At 48.7% G+C, this 26,160-nt stretch overlaps 1 protein-coding gene across 6 annotated transcripts; it reads right to left on the bottom strand.

Moving 5' to 3' along the window:
• Positions 1–11,336: 11,336 nt before the first annotated feature.
• Positions 11,337–22,830, bottom strand: CCNE1 (cyclin E1). 6 transcript variants are annotated; one of them, XM_045379707.3, is made up of 12 exons: positions 22,685–22,830; positions 22,258–22,304; positions 22,070–22,157; positions 21,802–21,870; positions 17,975–18,120; positions 17,716–17,851; positions 14,836–14,982; positions 13,856–13,951; positions 13,543–13,677; positions 13,322–13,433; positions 13,068–13,225; positions 11,337–12,015 (listed from the first exon to the last, which is right to left on the bottom strand). In XM_045379707.3, exons 2-12 carry the CDS (start codon positions 22,278–22,280, stop codon positions 11,893–11,895), a joined length of 1,233 nt encoding a protein of 410 aa, XP_045235642.1. In that variant the 5' UTR covers positions 22,281–22,304; positions 22,685–22,830; the 3' UTR covers positions 11,337–11,892. The 6 variants fall into 6 exon arrangements, with proteins under 6 accessions (XP_045235642.1, XP_045235643.1, XP_045235645.1 ...); XM_045379708.3 differs by having other exon boundaries at positions 21,802–21,861; XM_045379710.3 differs by lacking the exon at positions 13,543–13,677.
• Between the last annotated feature and the right edge of the window lie 3,330 nt (positions 22,831–26,160).

The following is a 26,160-nucleotide window of genomic DNA, read 5'->3' as shown; positions in this document are numbered from 1 at the left end:
TGTTTTGAAATGACTCGGCAGCCCCAGCACAACCACACCTGACCTGCAGGCCCCAACGTGCAGCCTCTACATTAGCCCTGAATGCCAGGGCGAATCCCCCACAGCTTAGAAGAGGGATGGAGGATGCAGAACTTCAAGGGCAACACTTCCGGCTGGGTGTGTGGTGGCTCATACCTGTAATTCCAGCACTTTGGGAGGCTGAGGCGGGAGGATCATTTGAGGCCAGGAGTTTGAGACCAGCCTGGGCAACATAGTGAGAGCCCACCTCTACCAAAAAAAAAAAAAAAAAAAAAAAAAAAAAATTAAGAGATACATAAAAAATAAAATAAACTTTTTTTTTTTTTTTTAAGAAGGAGGGAATGCTTCAGACCAAGTAACCATCTTACAGAGCTTGGATGTTCATTACTTGTCTATAACAAGAGATAACTCAGTTAGGGGCTTAGCAGGAGGAGTACAGAGAGCTTTCTGGATGACTCAGGTTGTGACTGCTGGAACATACTAACTTTGGATGTTTTTTTCTTTTAGAAAAGGGACAGTATCCCGGCCGGGCGCGGTGGCTCACGCCTGTAATCCCAGCACTTTGGGAGGCCGAGGTGGGCGGATCACGAAGTCAGGAGATTGAGACCATCCTGGCTAACACGGTGAAACCCCGTCTTTACTAAAAATACAAAAAATTAGCCAGGCATGGTGGCGGGCACCTGTAGTCCCAGCTACTTGGGAGGCTGAGGCAGGAGAATGGCGTGAACCCGGGAGGCGGAGCTTGCAGTGAGCCGAGATTGTGACACTGAACTCCAGCCTGGGCGACAGAGCAAAACTCCGTCTCAAAAAAAAAAAAAAAAGAAGAAGAAGCAGAAGGAGGAGGAGGAGGAGGAGAAGGAGGGGGAGGAGGAGGAGGAGGAGGAGGAAAGAAGAAGAAAGAAGAAGAAAACGGACAGTATCCCAAGGATGCTTCATTACAGCCCTGCCCCAAAGTAGAGAGGACGGATTTGTCTGTGTGTCTGATGGTGCATTGGAGACTGGGCTCTTGGATGCCATGCTCCCGGTAACCCCACCAGGAACTGGTGTGTGGCACCTTTGCTCAAATAAGGACTAGAACCTGGACAGAGGCTTGATTAATTTCTGTTAATGTCTCACTTTCTAACCTTTTTTTTTTTTTGAGACAGAGTCTCGCTTAGTCGCCCAGGCTGGAGTGCAATGGCGCGATCTCGGCTCACTGCAAGCCCCGCCTCCCGGGTTCACGCCATTCTCCTGCCTCAGCCTCCCGAGTAGCTGGGACTACAGGCGCCCGCCGCCTCGCCCAGCTAACTTTTTTTGCATTTTTAGTAGAGACGGGGTTTCACCGTGTTAGCCAGGATGGTCTCGATCTCCTGACCTCGTGATCCGCCTGCCTCGGCCTCCCAAAGTGCTGGGATTACAGGCGTGAGCCACCGCGCCCGGCCTCTAATCTTAATTTTGGTCTTTTGCAAGTAGAAGATAGTCTATAGTTTCCTGGGCATAAAAAGGTAAGAAAGTGGCCATAAATGTAGGAATCCATCCATCCGTCTGTTTGTCCATCCATCCGTCTGTCCGTCCATCCATCCGTCCGTCCGTCCAACCATCCGTCCGTCCATGCGTCCATCCATCCATCCATCGATCCAGCCATTCATCCATCCATGGAGCAGATATTTAATGAGCAGCTATTTTGTGCCAGGAAGGCAATGAAATCAATTGGCAGGTCATCACTGAGAAATAACAACAGAAAAGCAGTGATTTTGTGTGTGCATGTGCATTTTAAACTACTTAGTGATGATATAGCTGAATGAAACCACCCCGTAGAAGAACAGCAAATATTTTCATTCACTCATGTGTTAGTGTGTCATTGAAAAGCATTCTGGAGCAATGTACACTGTTTTAACACTCAAACTCTTAAGAACGGCATCTCTGGGGAATCGTCAGTTTCTATGTTGCATATGTTTGTAGTAGTCTGATTTATTATAACAAACAAACTTTACTTTCATAGCCAGAGAAAAACCAATGAAGTTAAATACTAGCAATTGTAATGGGAAGACAAGTTGACAATAGCAAGTACTGGAGCAAGGGTGGAGAGGCAGGAGCTCTCACACTCCCTGGCTGGAAGCAGAGATTGGTGCAGTTTGAGGAAGTCCCTGACCACATCTAGTTAAGGTGCACAGGCACACGCCCTTTGACTTGGCACTCCTACATCTAGGAATGTGCCCTAAAGGAATCCAAGTAAGTGGCACCAATGTGAACAAGATGCCAACTGCAACACTGTGATGGTGAAAAAAATCAGAAACCTACTTGTGGACCAGGGTGGCAGGGAGCATATCTATTGTGGAACATTCACACAGGGGGAAATTCTACCACCATTTCAAAAGAATAAACTCAACCCTGCAGGGATCAACATAGGTAAATCTTGAAAATAACACTGAGGCCAGGCACGGTGGCTCACGCCTGTAATCCCAGCATTTTGGGAGGCTAAAGCGGGCAGATCACCTGAGGTAAAGAGTTCGAGACCAGCCTGGCCAACATAGTGAAACCCCGTCTCTACTAAAAATACAAAAATTAGCTGGGCATAGTGGTGGGCGCCTGTAATCCCAGCTACTCAGGAGGCTGAGGCAGGAGAATCACTTGAACCTGGCAGGTAGAGGTTGCAATGAGCTGAGATTGTACCACTGCACTCCAGCCTAGGCAACAGGGCGAGACTCCATGTCAAAAAAAAAAAAAAAAAAAGAAAGAAAGAAAGAAAGAAAAGAAAATAACATTGAAAGAAAATAACAAGTGATATTGTGATATGTAAAGTTTGATTCCATTTAAGTATTTTCTTTTTCTTCTTTTTTTGTTTTGTCACTATTTCTCATTTTTCCTTCCACCAAATGTAGGTAAATTTTTAAACACCCAAAGCAGTGTTTGCTGTAAGTCTATTTATTGCTTCTGGATCCAAAAATAAATTGTCAAAGTCTAAAAATATGCGTGGGCATCATATACATCCACGTTGGCGGGCTGTTTCAGTTGATGAGGAACATGAGGGGACTTTCAGCTATGTCTATAATATTGTATTTCTTTTTTTTAGTTTTTTTTTCTTTTGACAAACTGCTGGGCATACTCAAATGCTGCATTTCTTCTTTAAAACATGATATGAAGTCAAGTAGGCAAATTTGGGTAATGGATCCACAGCTATTCATTTGTATTATTCTTTGTACTTTAAAATTTTTGCCAACCTGGTGGTTTTGAAATGATCTCATTGTTTTATTTTGCATTTCACCGATGACTTGCGGATTGAGTCACTTTCACATTGATTGTGTATTGCCAGTTCCCATTTTTCGTAATAGCATGAACAATGGAAGGTGAAATAAGGAATTTCTCTAGAAGGTGGTGAAAGGCGCAGGTGGAGGCCCCCTGCAGGCAGGTGGGCATTGGAGTGTGCAGCCAGGGCAGGTCTCACTGAGGTAGAGACCCCATGCTTGGGTAAGGCCGGCACAGAGGCACCGGCAAAGCCTTCCAGGTGGTGAGTTTGCCCAGGGACGAATGTCAAGGGGGCGGCGGTGGCCAGAATGAATCTGCGATTCCTCCACCTTAAGCTGGAGCACAGAGGAGCTGCCTGGGAGGGATGATGCTTGGTGCGTGGGGGTGATGGGGGCTGGCACCCAAGTTTCTAGAGGGAAGGAGGGGTCAGCAGAGCGAAGTGCGGCAGAGGTTCCTTGGGAGAGGAAGGCAGATGCATACTGTGAGATTTGTCCCACAGAAGTCTTAGGTGGCCTTGTTGAGGGCACTGTGTGGTGTGGGGACACCAACTAGAGACGCTCGAAGAGGGAGTGACAGTGACACTTTCAAAGGGGCTGCCCAGGAAGAGAAGTGGCAGCTGGGCGCAGTGGCTCACACCCATAATCCCAACACTTTGGAAGGCTGAGGCGGGCAGATCACTTGAGGTCAGGAGTTCGAGACCAGCCTGACCAACATGATGAAACTCTGTTTCTACTAAAAACACAAAAATTAGCTGGACGCGGTGGTGTGTGCTTATAGACCCAGCTACGTGAGGAAGAATGGCTTGTACCTTGGAGGTGGAGGTTGGAGTGAGCCGAGATCATGCCACTGCACTCCAGCCTGGGTGACAGAGTGAGACTCCATCTCAAAAAAGAAAAAAAAGAAAGAAAGAAAAAAAAGGAAGACAAGTTGGGAGATGGGGGTGGAAGCCTGGAGAAGACAAAGGGGCGGGCCCAAGGGGAGAGGCTAAGGAGGCTAAGGGTTCGCTTGCACAAGCTCCCAGGCATTCTTGGAGTCCTCACTGCTCTGGGCTGGGCTGGGCTGCACAAGGCACACAGGTCAGCCGGTAAGTCCCCACCTCAGTGCCCTCTCTACCAGGGCTGTCTGTAGGGCTAGAACACATCCTCAATGCTAAACTCAGCCGGGCACAGTGGCTCATGCCTGTGGCCACAGCACTTTCGAAGGCCAAGGCAGGAGGACCACTTGAGGCCAGGAGTTCAAGGCCAGCCTGGGCAACATAGTGAGATTCCCCCATCTCTATAAAAAAAAAACTTTAAACTAGTCGGGCATGGTGGTGTGCACCTATAGTCCCAGCTACTCAGGAAGCTGAAGCGGGAGGATCTCTTGGGTCCAGGAGGTCGAGGCTGTAGTGAGCTATGGTTGTGCCATAGCACTCCACCTTGATGACAGAGCAAGACCCTGTCTCTTAAGAAAGAAGCAGCTCGGCCAGGCGTGGTGGCTCACACTTGTAATACCAGCACTTTTTTTTTTTTTTTTTTTGAGACGGAGTCTCGCTCTGTCGCCCAGGCTGGAGTGCAGTGGCCAGATCTCAGCTCACTGCAAGCTCCGCCTCCCGGGTTTACGCCATTCTCCTGCCTCAGCCTCCCGAGTAGCTGGGACTACAGGCGCCCGCCACCTCGCCCGGCTAGTTTTTTTTTTTTTTTGTATTTTTTAGTAGAGACGGGGTTTCACCGTGTTAGCCAGGATGGTCTCGATCTCCTGATCTCGTGATCTGCCTGTCTCGGCCTCCCAAAGTGCTGGGATTACAGGCTTGAGCCACCGCGCCCGGCCAATACCAGCACTTTGGGAGGCTGAGGTGGGCAGATCACCTAAGGTCAGGAGTTCGAGAGCAGCCTGGCCAACATGGCAAAACCTCATCTCTATTAAAAATACAAAAATTAGCCAGGTGTGGTGGTGGGCACCTGTAATCCCAGCTAGTTGGGAGGCTGAGGCAGGAGAATCGCTTGAACCCGTGAGGCAGAGGTTGCAGTAAGCTAGATCGTGCCGCTGCTCTCCAACCTGGGAGACAGAGTGAGACTTCGTCTCAAAAAAAAGAAAAGAAGAGAGAATGCTCAATTCTTCACAGAACAGCCTAGCTCAGTGACAATGAACCCAGTGGTGGCATAAAGAGGGATCAGCTGTCATTCGCTGTTTCTCTTTAATGTGCCAAACGCTGTGCTCAACATATCTATGCATGACCTCATTTCATCTCCCCTCTTTTCCATGGGGGAAGCACTACGTCATCATCCTCAGGTCACAGCTGGGAAACACGAAGCTTGGAGAAGTGAAGCACAGAGCCCGAGACCACTCTGGGAAGTGGCAGAGCCGGGTTCCCACGTGAGGTGACTGCCTCCAGAACCCAGTGAAGAAGCGACATCAGTGTGGGCCAGGGATGCACTCCTGTAGGAGGTGGGGTCCAGCCACCGTAGGCACAGGCCTGGGCAGGGGCACAAGAGCAGAATCATGGGGCCTGGGGAGATAATGCAGGCAGTGCCATTTAGAAATGATGGTGATGCAGCTGATTTTACGAATGTCCTCATTGGCTGCCTGCTTGTCCCTCACACATTACACACTCATTTTCATTTTCTTTTTTGATTCTTTGTTTGTTTCAAGATAGGGTCTTGTTCTGTTGCACAGGCTGGAGTACAGTGGTGTGATCATATCTCACTGCAGCCTCGACCCCCTGGGCTCAAGTGATACTTCCCACCTTGGCCTCCCAAATAGCTGGGACTACAGGTGCACACCACCACGCCCGACTTGCACAGTCATTTTTTTACGGCACAAAGACACGTAACTCTGCACTTGTTCATCAACCTCTTCCTCCAAACCGGCTCTGAGCGGGCACTCCTGTCTTACAAACACCGGCTTCCTGCTGTGGGGGAGACCACACCCATCTTAATTGACGGCAAAAGCCCCTTGTGATGTGGTCTTGTCAGCTCTTCACCTTCCTCTACCCTATTTGTGAGGGCTTTTGGTGACTGCTGGAGAGCATTCCACAGCCCCACCTCCCGAGCTTCAGTCCTGCTGCTGCTCTGCTCTTAGAGTGCCGCCTTTTCATTTCATACCAGTGCCCTCCGGGGACTTCTGGGCTTCACAGGTCTCCTAGGCTCCCTTGAGCTCATGTCTCCAGGACTGGCAGTGTACACTCAGCAGGGGCTCCACGGAGGGGCACCTCACACACCAACCCCAGGGAAGCCAGCATTCGACTTGAACCACACTGCACGATCAGATGCCACACAATTTTTGGAATTGGCATTCATCAGGAAAATGATTTAAAAGGTGCGGGATATTGTTTATTGAATAAAGGATAGCATTACCCTCCCATGTGAGGCTCCCAGGAAAGAGTACCTGGTAAGCCTGTGCAATTGAGTACATTAGAGTCTTCTAAAGTTAAATTTGGAATTGGGACGAGGTAGGAAAAAATCTATGCTCATTGGATACAGAATGCAATTGTCTGTCAGTGCAGGAACTGAAGTATCTGCAGCAAATTATATTTAAGACTCTATTGTCGCAGGCGGATTAGCTAATGCTTGATTTTAAGTATAGGCTTCTAATGCTATTACTCCTGGTTAACTCTGCCTGGCAGGTAACCTTGTGGAACAAATGACTGCATTGCTTGAATAACATATTTGATCAAACAGGACAATTCTTTCAAAAATTGAGTTCTCTGTGGCAATTTGAGGCCTGTAATCAGCAAATTAGATGATTACAGCAGGGATAAAAATAGTCTTCTAACAATGTCCAAGGTAGAAATGTGATTTGAATTTCAAAATGTGGAACATGTGGTAGGAAAATGCACGGTTGGGTAAATATGAGTAGACATTATCAGCTTTGATTTCTCTTTCTAGCCCTGCTCGGAGCTAGAGCCTAATTTTGCCCGAATAAACTGCAATCTCGTTTGTGTCTGAGTTAGAGGATGGACACGTATCGGGTGCCATGCTCCGAATCTTAAAGGGCTCCATGGCTCTACCTGCCTTAGAAACTAAAAGTCAGTGTGAACCTCAGCATCGTGTATTTATCCACATGGTACCAAATAACCATCATGAAAGAGTAAGCTGTCTGTGTTCCACACAGGGAAGATGGCATTGGAAAACCCTCGACTCTCACCACCTGAGGACCAGGGCTTTTGTTTTGTTTTGTTTTTTTGTTTTGTTGTTGTTGTTACGCACAGTGGGCAGAGAAATGACAGCAACTTTGGCGGACTCTAGTAAATGAATTCTTTTTTGGGAGACAGGGTCTCACTCCGACGCTTAGGCTGGAGTGCAGTGGCACAATCATGGCTCACTGCAGCCTCCACCTCCCAGGCTCAGGTGATTCTCCCATCTCGGCCTCCTGGGTAGCTGGTACAGGCATGCGCCACCACAACCAGCTAATTTTTAAATTTTTTGTAGAGATGGGGTTTTGCCATATTGCCCAGGCTGATCTTGAACTCCTGGGCTCAGGTGGTCTGTCCACTTTGGCCTCCCAAAGTGCTGGGATTAGAGGCGTGAGCCACTGTGCCCGGCCGCAAGTGAATTCTGTGAGCTGAGACGGGATATGAGGATATGGTCCACCACAATCCAGTGTCTCCAGGGTTGGTGAATCACTCGCTCTTTCTCTATCTCTAACCCGAGGGTTACATCAAGGGGCCACATCAACTCCATTCTCTGGTCCTTCTCGCTAACGCATCTCCTTAGGACATCTGTTCACCCAAGTTGACTGAGCTGCCATTTTCACCCCAGTGTCTCTTGTGGCCTCCTCTGGCTTTAGCTGAATAGCAGAACATAAGTGACTTGGTCAAGGGGTATTTGCAGCCAATGAGAGAGAGGCCAAAGCATGGATTACTAGCAAGTGAAAAAAGCTCCTCTTACAGGGGAACTTTGATTTCCACTTACTAGCAGCTTTTAGGGTTCTTGAGTATAGACATGATTGATTAATATGGATGTCATTTACCCATTCGGGACTTAGCCTTTATTAGCACCAATGATTAAGAGCTGCCTGTGACAACACTGCCACTTAAAAAGCTTTGACTTCCAGAAATGCAGCATTCCAACAAGTTACATATAAGCCATTCTTATTTCAGCATATTCTAGCACTCTCTGTAATACAGTGGCTTGCTAAATGACCTGTGAATTAATGTTTACCTCAAATACGCTTTTTTCCTTTTTTTTTTTTTTTGAGATGGAGACTTACTCTGTCCTGCAGGCTGGAGTGCAGTGGCATGATCTTGGCTCACCGCAACCTCTGCCTACCGGGTTCAAGTGATTCTCCTGCCTCAGGCTCCTGAGTAGCTGGGACTTCAGGCACCCACCACCACATCTAATTTTTTGTACTTCTAGTAGAAATGAGGTTTCACCGTGTTGGTCAGGCTGGTCTTGATCTCCTGACTTCAAGTGATCCGCCCGCCTCGAACCTCCCTAAGTGCTGGGATTACAGGCGTGAGCCATTGTGCCCAGCCTCAAATGTACTTTCAAATTTGCTGTTACCTCAATGTGTCAAGCTCTCAATGGAAATAGAAATGTTTTTAGTGCCATCTTTTTGCTTAGAAAATGCCAAATGTGGCCGGGCGCAGTGGCTCACGCCTGTAATCCCAGCACTTTGGGAGGCCGAGACGGGCGGATCACGAGGTCAGGAGATCGAGACCATCCTGGCTAACACGGTGAAACCCCGTCTCTACTAAAAAATACAAAAAACTAGCCGGGCGAGGTGGCGGGCGCCTATAGTCCCAGCTACTCGGGAGGCTGAGGCAGGAGAATGGCGTGAACCTGGGAGGCGGAGCTTGCAGTGAGCCGAGATCCGGCCACTGCACTCCAGCCTGGGTGACAGAGCGAGACTCCGTCTCAAAAAAAAAAAAAAAAAGAAAATGCCAAATGTAGGCCGGGCACACTGGCTCACGCCTGTAATCCCAGCACTTTGGGAGGCTGAGGCAGGAGGCCAACACAGTGAAACCCCGTCTCTACTAAAAATACAAAAAAAATTAGCCGGGCCTGGTGGCAGGTGCCTGTAATCCCAGCTTCTCAGGAGGCTGAGGCAGAATTGCTTGAACCCGGGAGGCGAAGGTTACAGTAAGTCAAGATCACACCACTGCACTCCAGCCTGGGTGACAGAGTGAGACTCTGTCTAAAAAAACAAAAAAGGCCAAATGTAAGTTAACCACTTTTAGGATTTTGCCAAGTCACTTACAAATGAATGCCATTAAAAATTCACTGCTTTTTTTTTTTTTTTTTTTGACAGGGTCTCACTCTGTTGCCCAGGCTGGAGTGCAGTGGCATGATGTCAGCTCACTGCAACCTCCGCCTCCCAGGTACAAGCGATTCTTCTGCCTCAGCCTCCCAAGTAGCTGGGACTACAGGAGCACACCACCACAAAACCAGCTAATTTTTGTATTTTTAGTAGAGACAGGGTTTCACCATGTTGGCAAGGCTTGTCTCAAGCTCCTGGCTTCAAGTGATCTGCCTGCCTCAGCCTCCCAAAGTGCTGGGATTACAGGTGTCAGCCACCACGTCCAGCCAAAAACTCACTGCTTTTTTTTTTTTTTTTGAGATGGAGTTTTGCTCTTGTGGCCCAGGCTGGAGTGCAGTGGTACAGTCTTGGCTCACTGCAACCTCCGCCTCCCGGGTTCAAGCGATTCACCTGCCTCAGCCTCCCGAGTAGCTGGGATTATAAACATTTGCCACTATGCCCAGCTCATTTTGTACTTTTAGTAGAGACGGGGTTTCTCCATGTTGGTCAGGCTGGTCTTGAACTCCCGACCTCAGGTGATCTGCCTGTCTTGGGTCCCAAAGTGCTGGGATTACAGGTGTGAACCACCACGCCCAGCCTTAATTTTTGTAATTTTACTAGAGATGGGGTTTCACCATGTTGGGCAGGCTGGTCTCAAACTCCTGACCTCAAGTGATCTGCCCAACTCAGCCTCCCAAAGTGCTGAGGTTACAGGAGTGAGGCACCGCGCCCAGCCGCATTTTCTTCTTTTCCTTTTTTTATTTTAATTTTTTTTTTGAGATGGAGTCTTGCTGTTGCCCAAGCTGGAGTACAGTGGTGCAATCTCGGCTCACTGCAAGCTCTGCCTCCCGGATTCATGCCATTCTCCTGCCTCAGCCTCCCAAGTAGCTGGGACTACAGGTGCCCACCACCATGCCCAGCTAATTTTTGTATTTTTAGTAGAGATGAGGTTTCACCATTTTAGCCAGGATGGTCTCAATCTCCTGACCTCAGGTTGTCCTCCCACCTCAGCCTCCCGAAGTGCTGGGATTACAGGCGTGAGCCACCGTGCCCGGCCGCATTTTCTTCTTAAAAGCAGTTTTAGGCTACTATGTTAAAAGTTCTCCAAAGAAAAATTCACTTATTCTTTAGGTTAAGATTTGGGTAAGGACAAAAAAAAAAAAAAAAAAAGCATTAAATCACACTAATTACAGATTCCTTATGGCCTTTAACCAGTCCTAAGAAGGAAGTTATACCTAGGAATCCTCTTCGGTGTGGACATGACCTCACCACTACACTGCCATCGATGGCCAATGAACCTGATGTGAGCAGCCACCAGTGCAGGGCGTGGTGAGAGAAATACCAGGTGGACTCCTTGCTTCCAGCTCAGGGGGCACCAGGAGGCAGACAGGCTGCACCTGAAGCCCATTTCTAAAGTTTTCTTTCCATCAAATACATTGAAAAATGTATTTAACCGAAAGAGTTAAGCCTCAGGGCTGGGTGAGGTGGCTCACACCTGTAATCCCAGCACTTTGGAAAGCTGAGACGGGCGGATCACCTGAGGTCAGGAGTTTGAGACCAGCCTGGCCAACATGGCGAAACCCCATCTCCACTAAAAATACAGAAATTAGCTGGGTGTGGTGGCACATGCCTGTAGTCCCAGCTACTTAGGAGGCTGAGGCAGGAGAACCACTTAAACCCGGGAGGCAGAGGCTGCAGTGAGCCAAGACTGTGCCGCTGCACTCCAGCCTGGGTAACACAGCGAGACCCTGTCCCTGTCTTAAAAAAAAAAAAAAAAAAAAAAAACCCTTGAGCCTCAAGAAGTATGAAGTCAAAAAAGATAACTTGATATAGTCACAATTAAGGCTTCTACCTTACGTTACCAGACACAGCTCATAAAACCAGCTGTCTCAAAGACAGTATTATCTTTATTAAAAAACGGATAGATATAGCAGCACTTACAAAACAGAGTTCATTCAAAGGCATTGTACACTGTCAACTGATAATGTGGAGACAGCAACCCCCTGCCTAGCTGGCTGTGGGCTCTGCACAACATTTGCCCGCAACCACCTGCTCCACTTGGTACAATGCAGCCCAGAACACCCGCGGGGAGAGCCACGCCACTGTGGCCCTCCATAGCTTCAAGCCTTTGTTGTTGTGTGAGTCCTTCAGGTCAAGTAGCACCTTCCATAGCAGCATTGGGAGCACGCACTGGTGTCTGGAGGTGGCTGGTGTACTTGACCCACTTATTTAAAAAAAATCTATAAGCATTCAATAAAAAACACTTTGCCCTGTTCGATGCCATCCACAGAAATACTTCTGTTGTGGAAGAAACACTCTTCCATTTTAGATATCTGTAAAAGCAAACGCACGCCTCCGCTGCAACAGACAGAAGAGAACGTGGAGCAGGCGCTTCCGTGTGACTGTCTTTGGTGGAGAAGGATGGGGTGGTCACGCCATTTCTGGCTCGCTGCTCTGCTTCTTACTGCTCTGTGGAGGGGTGAGGAGCCCACTGGGGAGAGGAGAAGCCCTATTTTGTTCAGACAACATGGCTTTCTTTGCTCGGGCTTTGTCCTGTCAGTAAGAATAAAAGGGACAACATGTTAAAGTACAACATATCCTTGGGCTTCAACTACCATAGGCTTTTTCTTTTTCTTTTTTAATTTTTTTTTTTCCCCCGAGATGGAGTCTCGCTTTGCCACCCAGACTGGAGTATGGTGACGGGATCTCGGCTCACTGCAACTTCCACTTCCCGGGTTCGAGCGATTCTCTGCCTCAGCCTCCCGAGTAGAGTAGCTGAGATTACAGGCACCCACCACCATGCCCGGCTAATTTTTGTATTTTTCATAGAGATGAGGTTTTGCCATTTTGGCCAGGCTGGTCTCGAACTCCTGACCTTGAGCAATCTGCCCGCCTCAGCCTCCCAAAGTGCTGGGACTACAGGCATGTGCCACCATGCCCGGCTAGTTTTTAAATTTTTTAGGGACAGGGTCTCCCTATGTTGCCCAGGCTAGTCTCGAACTTCTGGGCTCAAGCAGTCCTTCTGCCTTGGCCTCCAAAAGCCACTGTGTCTGGCCACTATGTCTTTTTCTATGGAGGTGAGTAAAGGAAAAAAAAATATCAAAGAACACTTTAGAACTCTGGTGGTCTATACGATAGTGAGATACAGCATCAATTTGCCAGGATTTTTCTTGTTCAAGGAATTAAAATTGGAATTTCTCAAGGATATTTGGAGCCTGCCTGAAGAAAAGTGGACAGGTTATTTAGGCAGTTTTTTTTTCCTTTTGAGACACAGTTTTGCTCTGTTGCCCAGGCTGGAGTGCAGTGGTGTGATCTCAACGCACTGCAACCTCCGCCTCCCGGGTTCAAATGATTCTCCTGCCTCAGCCTCTCGAGTAGCTGGGACTACAGGTGCCCACCACCATACCTGGCTAATTTTTGAATTTTTGGTAGAGACAGGGTTTCACCATGTTGGCCAGGCTGGTCTTGAACTCCTGGCCTCAAGTGATCGGTCCACCTTGGCCTCCCAAAGTGCTGGGTTGACAGGCCTGAACCACTGCGGCTGGCCTATTGAGGCAGTTTTAAGAATTTGGGCAAGAAGGACTGAAAGAAAGAGCAGCACTGACCAGCAAGTCCAAGCTGTCTCTGTGGGTCTGTATGTTGTGTGCATCTTCATCAGCAACGCCCCTGAAGTGCTTCAGTTTTGAGCTCCCCGTCTCCCTTATAACCATGGCAAATGGAACCATCCACTTGACACAGTTCTCTATGTCGCACCACTGATACCCTGCAGTGAAGACACATCGTGGGCTTAACCTGAGGCTGACAACTGAGTGTAAGCTTAGTACACCTTGTTTGCGCGCACATTGGAAAGCCTACTCACCTGAAACCTTTTGCGTCAATTCAGATGAAGAGAAATGATACAAGGCTGAAGCAGCAAGTATACCATAAGGAAATTCGAGGCAGTCAACATCCAGGACACAGAGATCCAACAGCTACGGAGAAGAAAAGAATGCTGAGATGGACGCCACCACACGCCTCTTCTAGAGTTCCTCACTCCAGCTGCAGGGAAGGTGGCCCCACGGACGTGATGGAGCCACTTACCTCTGCAATCTGTATAAAGATTTGCTGGGGATACTGCGGCAGTAGCACTTCATGTAAGTCATTTAGATATGCAACCTGCATGTATACATTCAGCCAGGACACAATAGTCAGGGGACTTAAACGCCACTTAAGGGCCTAAAGGAAAACAGAGAGAAAAGAGACCGATGATTGAGAAAAGAAGTTCAAAATGCAGCCATGTTCCACGCCACAATGTGTCCAGCTGGAGAACAGTTCCCAGAGGCACTCACACTTCAGGTGGAAAAGATCTGACATACACATTTTAAAAATGGCTGGAAAATTCACCGGAACCCACCTTCATAATCATTAATTCCATGGTGAGAATTTCATCTCCTGAACAAGCTCCATCTGTCACATACGCAAACTGGTGCAACTTTGGAGGATAGATTTCCTGAAAGGAAATAAAAGATGGCACTAGCACCCAAGCCAGTCTCTAACAGTCTCAATTTATAATGCATCCAAAATGACTTCTCAGCACCCTGGCATGGAAAGAGAGAAGACGCACTGATGGGATTAACACAGAAGCCACTCTAATGGTTCAACATGTGTTCCTTGTAAAAAAAAAAAAAAACAAAAAACAAACTCCTCCCATCCACCCTTAAATAAATGGATGGAACTTTGACTCACTGTGGGTACTTTTGAAATATCCCCTTTTCAGTACCTTTAACACGTTTGAAAGTTGGGCCCATACACCCTTTGATAATTATACACAAATTTTTCATCTTTTCTTTTTTCTTTTTAGACAGAATTTCCCTCTGGTGCCCAGGCTGGAGTGCAGTGATGGATCTCGACTCACTGCAATCTCTGCCTCCTGGGCTCCAGCGATTCTCTTGCCTCAGCCTCCCGAATAGCTGGGATTACAGGCGCACGCCCCCACGCCTGGCTAATTTTTGTATTTTTAGTACAAACGGTGTTTCACCATGTCTCAAACTACTGGCTTCAAGTGACCTAGCTGCCTTGGCCTCCCAAAGTGCTTGGGATCATAGGCATGAGCCACCACCCCGGGCCCAAAATTATGATCTTAGTTCAAAGATCAATTTGTTTTTCTTTGCTCAATGTAACTACACGAACCTAGGTCTTCCACACCCTCACTACTTTTCTTTTCCCGGTCACTTTCCAGCCTCTTTTCTTTTTGGCATGTGTCTTAACTTTTAGGGTAGCAAATCAGAAAAATTTAGGATGAGTGCATAGACAAAACACCAACCTCTTCCCCCAATCTCAGTGGAGCTCAAGAAATAACACACATTATAGAACAAATACTTGAAAATGATTTACCTCAAGTTTGGCTGCAATAAATAAAGATGAAATCCCAATAAGCTGTAAAAGAGTTTTCACAACATTTTCTTGTGTCGCCATATACCGGTCAAAGAAATCCTGTGCCAAGTAAAAGGTCTCCCTATGAAGTTTATAGACTTCACACACCTGAAAACATATTAAGTTTTAGAACGGTTACTTGAGGAAGGGGAAAAAAAAAACAAAAACAAACCTTATAATGACTTTGGTGAAGGACAATATAGGACAATATTAAATGCAAAGTTCCTGAACTCAACAATTGATGTTTTTTTGTTAGTTTGTCTTTTGTTTTGAGACAGTGTCTTATTCTGTCGCCCAGGCTGGAGTGTAGTGTTGTGATCTTGGTTCACTGCAACCTCCGAGTCCCAGGCTCAAGTGATTCTCTTGCTTCAGCCTCCCGAGTAGCTGGAATTATAGGCACCCGCCACCATGCCCAGCTAATTTTTGTATTTTTAGTAGAAATGGTGTTTCACCATGTTGACCAGGCTGGTCTTGAACTCCTGGCCTCAAGTGATCCGCCTGCTTCAGCCTCCCAAAGTGATGGGATTAAGGGATGAGCCACTGTGCCCAGCCTAACAACTGATAGGTTTTAAATGAGGGGCCCTCTGGCCTGTCCCACCCTCACCTGCCTAGGATGTGAATCATCCCCCTGCCCGCACATCCCCGTGGAGCAGGCCACCTGCCTGTTAGTCACTCAGTAGCACACAGGTTATCAGATGGACTGTCACAGCACAGCAGTGCTGGTGTTCAAGCAAGCAGCCCTTATTTTACTGAATAATGGCCCCACAGGGCAAGAGTACTGAGGCTGGCTATTTGGAAACGCCAAAGAGAAGCCGTGAAGTGCTTTCTTTAAGTGAAAATGTGAAAGTAGAGGATTAAAAACATAGCATAGCTAGAGCTCAGTACTATCTGTGGCTTCAGGCGTCTCCTGCGGGTCTTGGGATGTACTCCCAAGGATGAGGGGTACTTTTGTAGTTACATATTCATTTTCTACATGTTTTCATGAAACGGGTCTGCCTGAGATGTCCGTCTTTTCAGAAGAAAAGCCCACTTCTCATCCATTCAAGTCTTACAAGGTTGTCTAGGAAGTTTCCCTTAATCAGAAACTATGAGCTACCGCAGTTCATCCCAGTAAGAGATATACTACCCATAAAATCTCTCTTATGTTTAACCATTATCTATTAAATTTTGTTATACTTGTTCTTTTGATTAACTGTTAAAGAGAAACAAAATAGTGTGGATCAAGATAAGATTTGAGTTGGGTGCTGTAGCGCACACCTGTAATCCCAGCATTTTGGGAGGCCGAGGCAGGCGGACCCCTTGATCCCAGGAGTTGGAGACTAGCTGGGGCAACACAATGAGACACCATCTCAACAAAAAATAAAAAATTGGCAGGGTGTAGTAGCTCATGCCTGTAGTCCCAACGACTGGGGAGGCTGAGGCGGGAGGACTGCTTGAGCCCGGGAATTGGAGCCTGTAGTGAGCCATGACTGCACCACTACACTCCAGCTTAGGTGACAGAGCAACTCTGTCTCAAAATACAGAAGCCACTCCAATGGTCCAAATATCTTTAAAAATGTGCTAAAAAAAATTGAGACAGAGTCCCATGATCACCCAGGCTGGAGTGCAGTGGCACTATCATGGCTCACTGCAGGCTCCAACTCCCAGGCTCAAGCAATCCTCCCATTTCAGCCTCCGCAGTAGTTGTGACTACAAGCGTGAGCCACTATACCCTGACAATTTTTTATGTTTTGTTGAAATGGGGTCTTGAGGGCCGGGTGCAGTGGCTCACACCTGTAATCCCGGCACTTTGGGAGACCAAGGCAGGCGGATCACCTGAGGTCAGGAGTTCAAGACCAGCCTGACCAACATGGAGAAACCCTGTCTCTACTAAAAATACAAAATTAGTCAGGCATGGTGGCGTATGCCTGTAATCCCAGCTACTCAGGAGCTGGAGGCAAGAGAATCGCTTGAAACCGGGAGGCAGAGGTTGCAGTGAGCCAAGATCGCACCATTGCACTCCAGCCTGGGCAACAAGAGCGAAACTCTGTCTCAAAAAAAAAAAAAGAAAAGACATGGGGTCTTGCCATGTTGCCCAGGTTAGTCTCCAACTCCTGGGCTCAAGGGATCCTTCTGCCTTGGCCTCCCAAAGTGCTGGGATTAGAGACATGACCCACCGTGCCCAGCCAGGATTTGAACAGTATATTTTATTAGAATAAATGGGAATGGTGGCAAAAGGGAATGGATTCCAAGAAGTTAAAAAGGAACAATGTCAGACCTGCTTAAGATAAACTTGTTCACACGTGTTTATAATTTATGACAGTAGCTATCAAAGAGGTGATATATGCGTTCCAGTGGGTACATTTAAAAGCAGTTTAGCCAGGCACGATGGCTCAGGCCTGTAATCCCAGCACTCTGGGAGGCCAAGGTGGGTGGATCACGAGGTCAGGAGTTCAAGACCAGCCTGGCCAACATGGTGAAACCCTGTCTCTTCTAAAAATACAAAAATTAGCCGGGTGTGGTGGCGTGTGCCAGTAATCCCAGCTACTCAGGAGGCTGAGGCCAGGAGAATCGCTTGAACCTGTGAGGCAGAGGTTGCAGTGAGCCGAGATTTTGCCACTGCACTCCAGCCTCGGTGACAAAGACTCCATCTCAAAAAAAAGAAAAGAAGAAAAAAAAAAAGATTTCAGAAATTCTTGCTAAGAATACAAGCAAAACAGAAAGACCACCTCAGTAAATATACCATATAGCTTCAGAGATGGAGAACGTGTCAAGGGAATCAACCACACAGAGATCCTAATACACAAAAATGCTGGAAATGCTCAGTGCTTTCATGAAGGCAACAGGAAGACTCAAGCTCACCTCCATTAACCAATCCAGAAGAATTGCTCGCATTTTTGGCTGCAGAAGAGGGTGTTGCTCAAGAAAGTGCTGATCCCTTAAGTATGTCTTTTCCTTGTTTAACATGATTTTCCAGACTTCCTCTCTATTTGCCCAGCTACAACAAAACACACAACAAAAATGAGGCCCACACAGGGGTGAGAATGCGTCCATGCTATGAGGGATAAAGGGGAGTATGGAGTAAGAGACCTGGAAGCCACGTGGTAGAGTCGGCACTGACCTCAGTACAGGCAGCGGGGAGCCTCTGGATGGTGCAATAATCCGAGGCTTGCACGTTGAGTTTGGGTAAACCCGCTCATCATCTTCTTTGTCAGGTGTGGGGATCAGGGAGCAGGGGTCTGCACAGCCTGTATTATTGTCCCAAGGCTGTAAATGAAAAATACACAGGAGAGGTGAGATAAGATGCAAACAGCTCCTACATTACCCAAAAACACTGCAAAGTCACTTGCAACTCAGTAAGATACTGGGCATGACCTCTGAAAGTGCTTCCAAAAAGATACATTATGGTATTTTTTGTCACAACTCAAAGATTTGTTTTTTAGTGAGTACACGCATCTACTAAAATTTCACAAAAGGAAAACAGAATTGTCAATAAAAATATTTACATAAGCACTTCACGTTCATGAGTATAAAAGATCAAAAATGTAAATTGGCTGCCATATATATTAAAGTCCCCTCAGTTTAAAACAAAAACCCACCAAATGTGACATTTTTTTTTGTTGCGCGACTAGCCAAATATGTTAAACAATAAAGGACTTTCTCTTTTCCTTAACTCGAAACAAACAGAATGACTATCCACCTAGTTAAAACCAAATCAAGTGATGGTCACAGGTCATACTATTAAGTCTACAGGAAGCTAGTCTAGATACTCCTTAAGACCTCTGAATCTCGAATCTTGCAGGCTAATTCAAATACCCAATAAAATAAGGAACTATTATAAACCAAAGCACTATGCTTTTCTTTTAAAGGTTTCAGATATGTATTCAGTTTTCAGTATCTGAAAAACACTAAAGTTCATTTAGAATATTTTCTTAAGCTATTCCTACTCTAAGATGTCTGATTTTTAAAGTTATAAAATGGTAACTCTGCTGAAGATATTAGGCAGGTAACAATCCCACTAGCATGGAAGCCGTATGAAAGTCTGAGACTTGGCTTTTTTTTTTTTTTTTTGAGACAGGGTCTCCCTCTGTTGCCCAGGCTGGAGTGCAGTGGTGCGATCTCAGCTCACTGCAACCTCTGCCTCCTGGGGTCAAGCCATCCTCCTGCCTCAGCCTCCTAAGCAGCTAGGACTTCAGGCATGCACAAGCACGCCCAGCTAATTTTTGTATTTTTTGGTAGAGATGGGTTTTCGCCATGTTGTCCAGGCTGGTCTTGAACTCCTGGACTCAAGCCGTCCTCCTGCCTTGTCTTCCAAAAGTGCTGAGATTACAGGCCTGAACCACCGCACTTGGCTTTTTTTTTTTTTTTTTAAGCAGAGACCACCAGCCTGGCGGTGGTCTCTGCTTTAAAAAAATAGACAACTGGGGTCACTATAATGAACGTGGAAACTTGGGCTCTAAGTGCTACCTCAAAGACACAGCACAGAGTGGCGACCACAGCACATTGGTCGCCTTCAGAGGAAGCCCAAACACTTTCAGTTGGAAGAGCAAAGCCAGATAAAGCTCTTCCCCACCCAATGTACAAAGAATTGGGCATGCAAATTATCCATGACAGCTCCTGCCAACAGCTGTGCGAGCAAGGCTGCTTCCTTTCAGTTCTAGTACCATGTGCGGGTGGCATTTCCTTGACTCAAAAAGGGTCACATTACAACCGCTGTAAGTTGTTCTTCATTCAGGAAGAATGAATTCTAGTCTTGAAGGCATAATGCTGGGTGCCGCCCTCTAAGGCCAGCTGGCTGGCACATCTGAGAGCAGGCCTTTGGACATAGATGAGTCCAGCAGCAGTTCCCAAACAAACTAGGTGAACCATCAGCAGACAAACGGTTTCCAAAGTTGGCCTTTTAGGGACCAGTGGATGAGGTAGAATAATTAAGTCTATGTCCTTAACTTGAGTGTACACCAAGTTTCAAAGCAAGATCTGTCTGACTTTATTTAGGAAGGAATGAGAGCAACGGGATTCCTAACCACTCCATCTCCTCACACCACTTTTTTCCTTATGTAGGATTATTTTCTGAAAAGTAACAGTCCAGGATTCCACTTCAATAGAAAGACTGAGTCTCGTGCAAAAAAATTAAATAACATAATGGACGTGTTAAGTAGGTCTTAGATAAAAGGGTATTCTTTTCATTAAGAACAGGCTAAGATGAAAATTAAAAAACCTCCATGTGGTCTTGATGAAGCAGTTACACAAGAGTTTAGCACAATGGCTCCAAGTAGCTCAAAACTGTCGTACTGGGGTGAACTATGGTAACTCCAGAGAAAAGTTCTGTATGTGAACAGGGAAAAAGGTTCTGTGGTACCCCCAAGTTCTAGTTTCATGAATCCACAAAGAAATAACAAAGATACTGCTCCATACATAGACAGCTAATGTTTAAGCTATCTACTCTACAAAATGTACAGAAATCTGTTGCCTTTAATCTCTGGATAACCACGAAAATGCCTTCTAGTGGGAAACGGTACAGCTATTCTGGCAGCACAGCTATCCACGCTGTGGCCAGGGGACAGAGCCACAATCCGTCCCAGGCACCCTCGTCACTACTCAGGCTATCCTTGAGAACAGACATGCTTCTAAAACTCCAAGAATGTAACAGGGACGGCCCTGCTTCATCTTCAGCTGGAAGTTGCTTTTTTATTCAAAACACAGCTGGGAAAATAAACAATCCTGAATTTCACAAAGTCAGAATTCATTTTATAATACCTAAAAAATCAACTTGCTTGATTTGAACGTACTTTTTTTTTAAGGGGAGAAAAAAAAAAACAAAAAACTTGGGATATGCCATCTTATTTCCTTCTCTGAAATGATTTCTTTGAATGAAAAAGGAAATCGGCAACCCTTTCTTCAATAGTCAGTGGACCCTCTTCAGAAATGCTTATTTTGGGGGAATCTTACAGTGACAACTGCTATTTAGAACACGGCCCATTGAGTTGAAACCCTTCACACTTCCAGATGAACTGGCTGCTGCTCTGCACAGTGAGGTGCTCCTCTGCTAACCTAGCTGGGATCCCTGTACTCAGGTGGAACACTGTTTCTGTTCAGCGTTTATCTGTGATAGAGTCAGAAGGCCTGACCAGCTAGTTTAGAGATAGGCTGCTTCCCCGCACGGGAGCCATAACTACAGTCTCCAGCCATTTCTGAAAGTAAAGAGATAGTACAAGCTTTTCCTGCAAGAAACTTCTGATATTATAATGATTATCACACTGCATGCAGGAAATTTGGCAGGAACTCCATCAGGAGAGAAAAGAAAAGCAGTCAAAAAAAATGTGTTGAGACACCACCTATCATTACACTGAATGTTCCACTGATACTCTTGCTGAGGTCAGGCTGAGCTGGGGATCAATGCAGGTAATTGCTGGAGGGGCTAGAAGAACTTCCAGGGCCAGAAAGAGAAGAATTTGAAACCTGACCTACAGAAGACGGAGGAGGTCCTTAAGCACCATGACAAGAAAAATAGGTGTAGATGGGGGGGAAGTTGTTGCTTATAAACACCCAGGAATCCTCCCCCAGTTCACCAGCTTTTACAGACAAGGCTGAGGGCCCAACTTTGCCCCTGGGTGGCACAGGACTCTGGGTTACTTTCTTCCTCTAACTGAGTCTCAGTTTCCTCCTGGGCAGAAGGGGAGGACTGAATAATGTGATGTCCATTCTGGTTCTTCCAGGCATCAGCACATATCTGTAATCTCAGACGGTGCCAGTCAGGAACACCAAACTTCCTGGAATCCCAGGACTGGCAGAGGCCAGTACCCACTGACAGGTACAGGGCCATATGGGCTGTGGCTGCATTTGAGAAGTTCACTCTCACCAGTGTCTCCAGCGAGACGAGAGCATGAAACCCCATGTGACCCACAGGGAGAAGGACCTCCACAGAGGCCCAACCCCGGGCGGACCTACCTGGCTCCCACACTGGTCCCTCGCCGTCCTGTCGATTTTGGCCATTTCTTCATCTGGATCCTGCAAAAACTAACATGAAGCCCACCCCCATGACCCCAAGGAAACACACCAAACAAGACAAAAACAGAGAGAGAGAGGAAGAGAAAGCTGATCAGGTTATGAGCACCGTTCCAGCCCAAGGGACCCCCTCACCCGCCGTAGGCAGAGTCAAGTAGGGTACCCAGGTGAGATGGGGGGGTGCTCCTCAACCTGTCTCTTTTGTACTCACAACGGCCACGTTTGCCTTCCTCTTCCTGGAGCGAGCCGAGAACTCTGCGCCGCCGTCCTCCTTCATGGTGTCCCGCTCCTTCGCATCCCTGTGGACCCGGGTGGCACCAGGCCGGGTGAGCACCCGCGGCCGCCCCTCCCCCACGCCACCCGTCCCGTCCCGTCCGGCCCCGCGGCGCAGGCACTCACCGCTCCCTGCGCTCCCTCGGCATGATGGGGCTGCTCCGGCCTGAGGCCTGCGGGGCGGCGCGGGGTGAGGCGGCAGCGGGGTCAGGCCGCGGGCCCAGCACCCCTCCCCCCCTCGCGCGCGGGCGGCCGGGCGGGCCAGGAAGATGGCCGATGGCGGGGTGGCCTGTCACCCGCGACCCGCGCCCCCGCCCACCCCCGACCAGGGGTCCCGCCGCCTCCGCCGCCCTCGCCGGTCCGTCGCCTCCCGGGGCCCGGGCTGCCTCAGTGTCCCCTCCGCCCCGCTCCGCCGCGCTCCCAGCACCCTCCCGGGGCGCCCCGCGCCGCCGCCCGGGGACCCGCGACCCGGCCGCACCCCGCCCCCACCCAGCTCCCAGGCGCGGTCCGGGCCTCAGGAGTCCCTGTCCGCAGCCCGCGGCGGGAGCCTCACCAGGGTCTTGTCCGCGGCAGGCGGCGCGCTCCAGTCCCGGCAGGCGTCGGCGGCGGCGGCGGGAGTCGGCGGGCAGAGCGCGCGGCGGTGGCGGGATCCGCGCCTGCCCCCTACACCGCGCTGGCGGCCGCGCCGGCTGCTCCTGCGCCCGGCTCAGAGCGGGACATTTAAAATCCCTGCGCGCGGAACCGGCCCCGGCCCGCCCTCGCACCGCCCCGCCGCGACTCCCAGCCCCTCAGCGGCCGCGCGGGACCCGGAGCCCGTCCCGCCCAGTCCCTCGCCCCGCCCCCGGATCCGCCCATCCGCGGCCCCGGCCAGCGAGGCGCAGGGACCGGGATCAGGGGCGGGGCCGGCGAGCGGGGCGGGGCCAAGTGACAGGGCCTGCGCGCCGAGGGCCCGGCGCGGGGCGCGGGGCGCGGGACGCTGGGCGGGGCGGCGGGCGGGACGCGGGAGAAGTCTGGCGCGCGGCGGCGAGGGGCGGGCCGCGGGCGCCGGGGGCGGGGCCGAGCGGCGCTGGAGCGGCAAAAAGCCGCGTGGCTGGCGCGGGTGGAATGTAAACACGGCGGGCGGCGCGGGTTCGGGCCCCGGCAGGGTCGAGCCGGGGGCTGTGAGGGGGCCCTACACGAGGAGCGCCGCCCGCCTTTCCGCCGCGCGCGCTGTCCCGCCAGGCACGCCCTCCCCGCCCCCGGGACGCCGGGTTCCGGGCCCTGAGTCCGGGGCGGGGACATCCCCAAGGTCACTGCGCCTGTGCCTTGGCCTAGAACCAACGCTTCAGGCCGCGGGGACTGGGGCTCCCTGGGGGCCGACTGCTATTCCTGGCCGCCTGTCCATTCATCCATCAGTGCATTGGGTCGTTCATTCATTCATTCAAGGAATCTGTGAGTTCCTTCCATGCGCCCCTTCCATACGCGCCCCTCCCCCGCAAGCCCTTCCTGGCGTTCTGAATACCTTTCTGACCCTGGGATTCCCTTGCACCCCATCTCTCACTTAGAGCCTTCCAGTTGAGGCGGGGCGCGGTGACTCACGCCTGTAATCCTAGCATTGTGGGAGGCCGAGACGACCGATCCCTTGCGGTATTGGAGACCAGCCTGGGTAACAGTGAGACCCCCATTTCTACAAAAAAAGAAACAAAAAGCCTTCCAGTTGTTTCCCATAAGGATCAAATACACGCTCCCTGTCCTAGGCTACAGGCTCCACAGGACTTGGCCCTGACCCCCCACCCTCAGACCTCAGGCCTCCCCTCCACCGCTGCTCTGTCCTTTCTCCCTCAAGACTTGTATTTTTTCTTGGCGGGGTCGGGGGGTGGCAGGTAGGGATAGGGTCTTGCTCAGGCTGGTCTCAAACCCATGAGCTCAAGCAATCCTTCTGCCTTGGCCTTCCAAAGTGCTGTGAGCCCAGCCCCTGCACAGTCTTGGTGCCTCTCTGTTTCTTGTCTCTCTCCCCGCCTTGCTTCTCTTGCTCAGTGCTGTATCCCTCAGTTCTTGGCATAGTGCCTGGACCAAGGGAGACACTTAAATTGTGTTTCTGAATGAACGTTTGAAAGACAGGCACTGGCCAAGCCCTTGCAGAGTTTACCGGCTAATGAGAGAGACAGCTAGGGAACCGTAATCACCTCAGAGTACCCTCTGTACTCAGCTTCAGGAAGACGTGTGTAAAAGAAGGCTCTGGAATGCTCCCAGGGCCCTTCTTGAGCTAAAGTCTCAGTCCTGTCCCTCACCCTCCCCTAATGACCGTTTTCTTGAAGTTAGAGCCAGGGTCTTATCAAAGAGGCTCACAAATTTGTGACCCCCCCAGGTCCTCTGAGGCCAAGGCTGCCAGGCTACTTGCTGAGCATGGACCCACCAGGCTCCTGAACCCCCCATCCTGTGCCCATTAGGAATCACCAGTAACAGGTATCATAAACAGTGTTTCCAAAATGGCAGCCTTGGGCTAAGTCCTTCAAAGTACCATCTCAATTAAACTTCACAATAATCCTATTCATGTTGATACCACGATTATCCTGTTTCACAGATGGCAACTATCTACTCCCAACGATCATTGTGAAGATTGAGATAACGTAGCTGACTCCCATACAGTACCTGGCACACAGTAAATGCTCAGTAAATGAGTTATTATAATGATGGTAGACAAGACAGAGTTTTCCTTAATCATTAGAGCAGTGTATACACCCACCAGTAAAGATGGAGCCCAAATGCTCCACATCCTAGCTGACATGTTCATCAAAAATAGAATGGATACATAAATGTTGTTATATTAATTCAATGGAATACTACACAGCAATAAAAAGGACAAACTATGGAATCATGGAGCAATATGAGAATTTCAAAGACAACATGTTGAGCCCAAGAAGCCAGACACACTTATTTGAAGTTTCCATTTATTTGAAGTTTAAGAAAAGGTAAAATGGTGACGGCAGTCACCATAACAGTATTTACCCCTAGGGTGAGGAGTAATGACTGGGAGGAGACCAGGGGAAACTTCTGGGGGCTAGACATGTATGTTTTGATCTGAGTGGTGGTTTCATGGCTATATACATACATAAAAGCTCATTGATTTATACATATATAAAAGTTCACACCTAGGATTTGTGCACTTTACTGAATGTGTTTTGTACTGCAATAAAAATGAAAGAATTATTATTATTTATTTATTTATTTTTTAGACGGAGTTTTGCTGTTGTCACCTGGGCTGGAGTGCAATGGTACAATCTCAGCTCGCTGCAATCTCTGCCTCCCGGGTTCAAGTGATTCTCCTACCTCAGCCTCCCGAGTAGCTGGGACTACAGGCATGCGCCACCATGCCCAGCTAATTTTTGTATTTTTAGTAGAGATGGGGTTTTACCATGTTGGCCAGGATGATCTCGATCTCTTGACTTCATAATCTGCCCGCCTCGGCCTCCCAAAGTGTTGGGATTACAGGCGTGAGCCACCGTGCCTGGCATTATTATGATTATGATTATGATTATGATTATTAGAGACAGAGTTTAGCTCTTGTTGCCCAGGCTGGAGTGTGATGACGCTATCTCAGCTCACTGCAACCTCTGCCTCCCTAGTTCAATAGATTCTGCTGCCTCAGCCTCCCAATTAGCTGAGATTACAGGCGTCCGTCACTACGCTCGGCTAATTTTTGTATTTTTAATGAGACAGTGTTTCGCCATGTTAGCCACGCTGGTCTCAAACTCCTGGCCTCAAGTGATTCGCCCACCTTGGCCTCCCAAAGTGCTGGGATTACAGGTGTGAGCCACCGCACCCAGCCAATAATAATAATAATTATTATTATTATTTTAATTCAAGACATAGCAAAGCAAGACACAATCCCTGCCATCTTGGGAGCTTCCAGTGTGGACGGGAGGCCATCATGCATTTGCAGAGTAGCATGATAGGGCTGGGAAGGGAAGAGTCTTGGGGCTATGACTTCATGTGGAGAAGCGGGTATCCGAACCATCCTTGGATGGCAAGAAGCTTGCATGAAGGAAA

Source organism: Macaca fascicularis, chromosome 19 (genome assembly GCF_037993035.2).
Source record: "Macaca fascicularis isolate 582-1 chromosome 19, T2T-MFA8v1.1".
In the NCBI taxonomy this organism is placed as follows: domain Eukaryota; kingdom Metazoa; phylum Chordata; class Mammalia; order Primates; family Cercopithecidae; genus Macaca; species Macaca fascicularis.
This window is presented reverse-complemented; position numbering and strand designations above follow the sequence as displayed.

What these genes read in the sequence shown, in the direction of transcription:
- CCNE1 (XM_045379707.3), bottom strand. Translation starts at nt 22,280, where the DNA reads ATGCCGAGGGAGCGCAGGGAGCG. An exon ending in TGGAATTAATGATTATGAAG is followed by an intron (nt 13,678 to 13,855) that starts GTGGGTTCCGGT and finishes GTTTTCCTTTAG; the next exon opens with GCCCTTAAGTGGCGTTTAAG. An exon ending in ATTGACGCAAAAGGTTTCAG is followed by an intron (nt 13,226 to 13,321) that starts GTGAGTAGGCTT and finishes TCTTCACTGCAG; the next exon opens with GGTATCAGTGGTGCGACATA.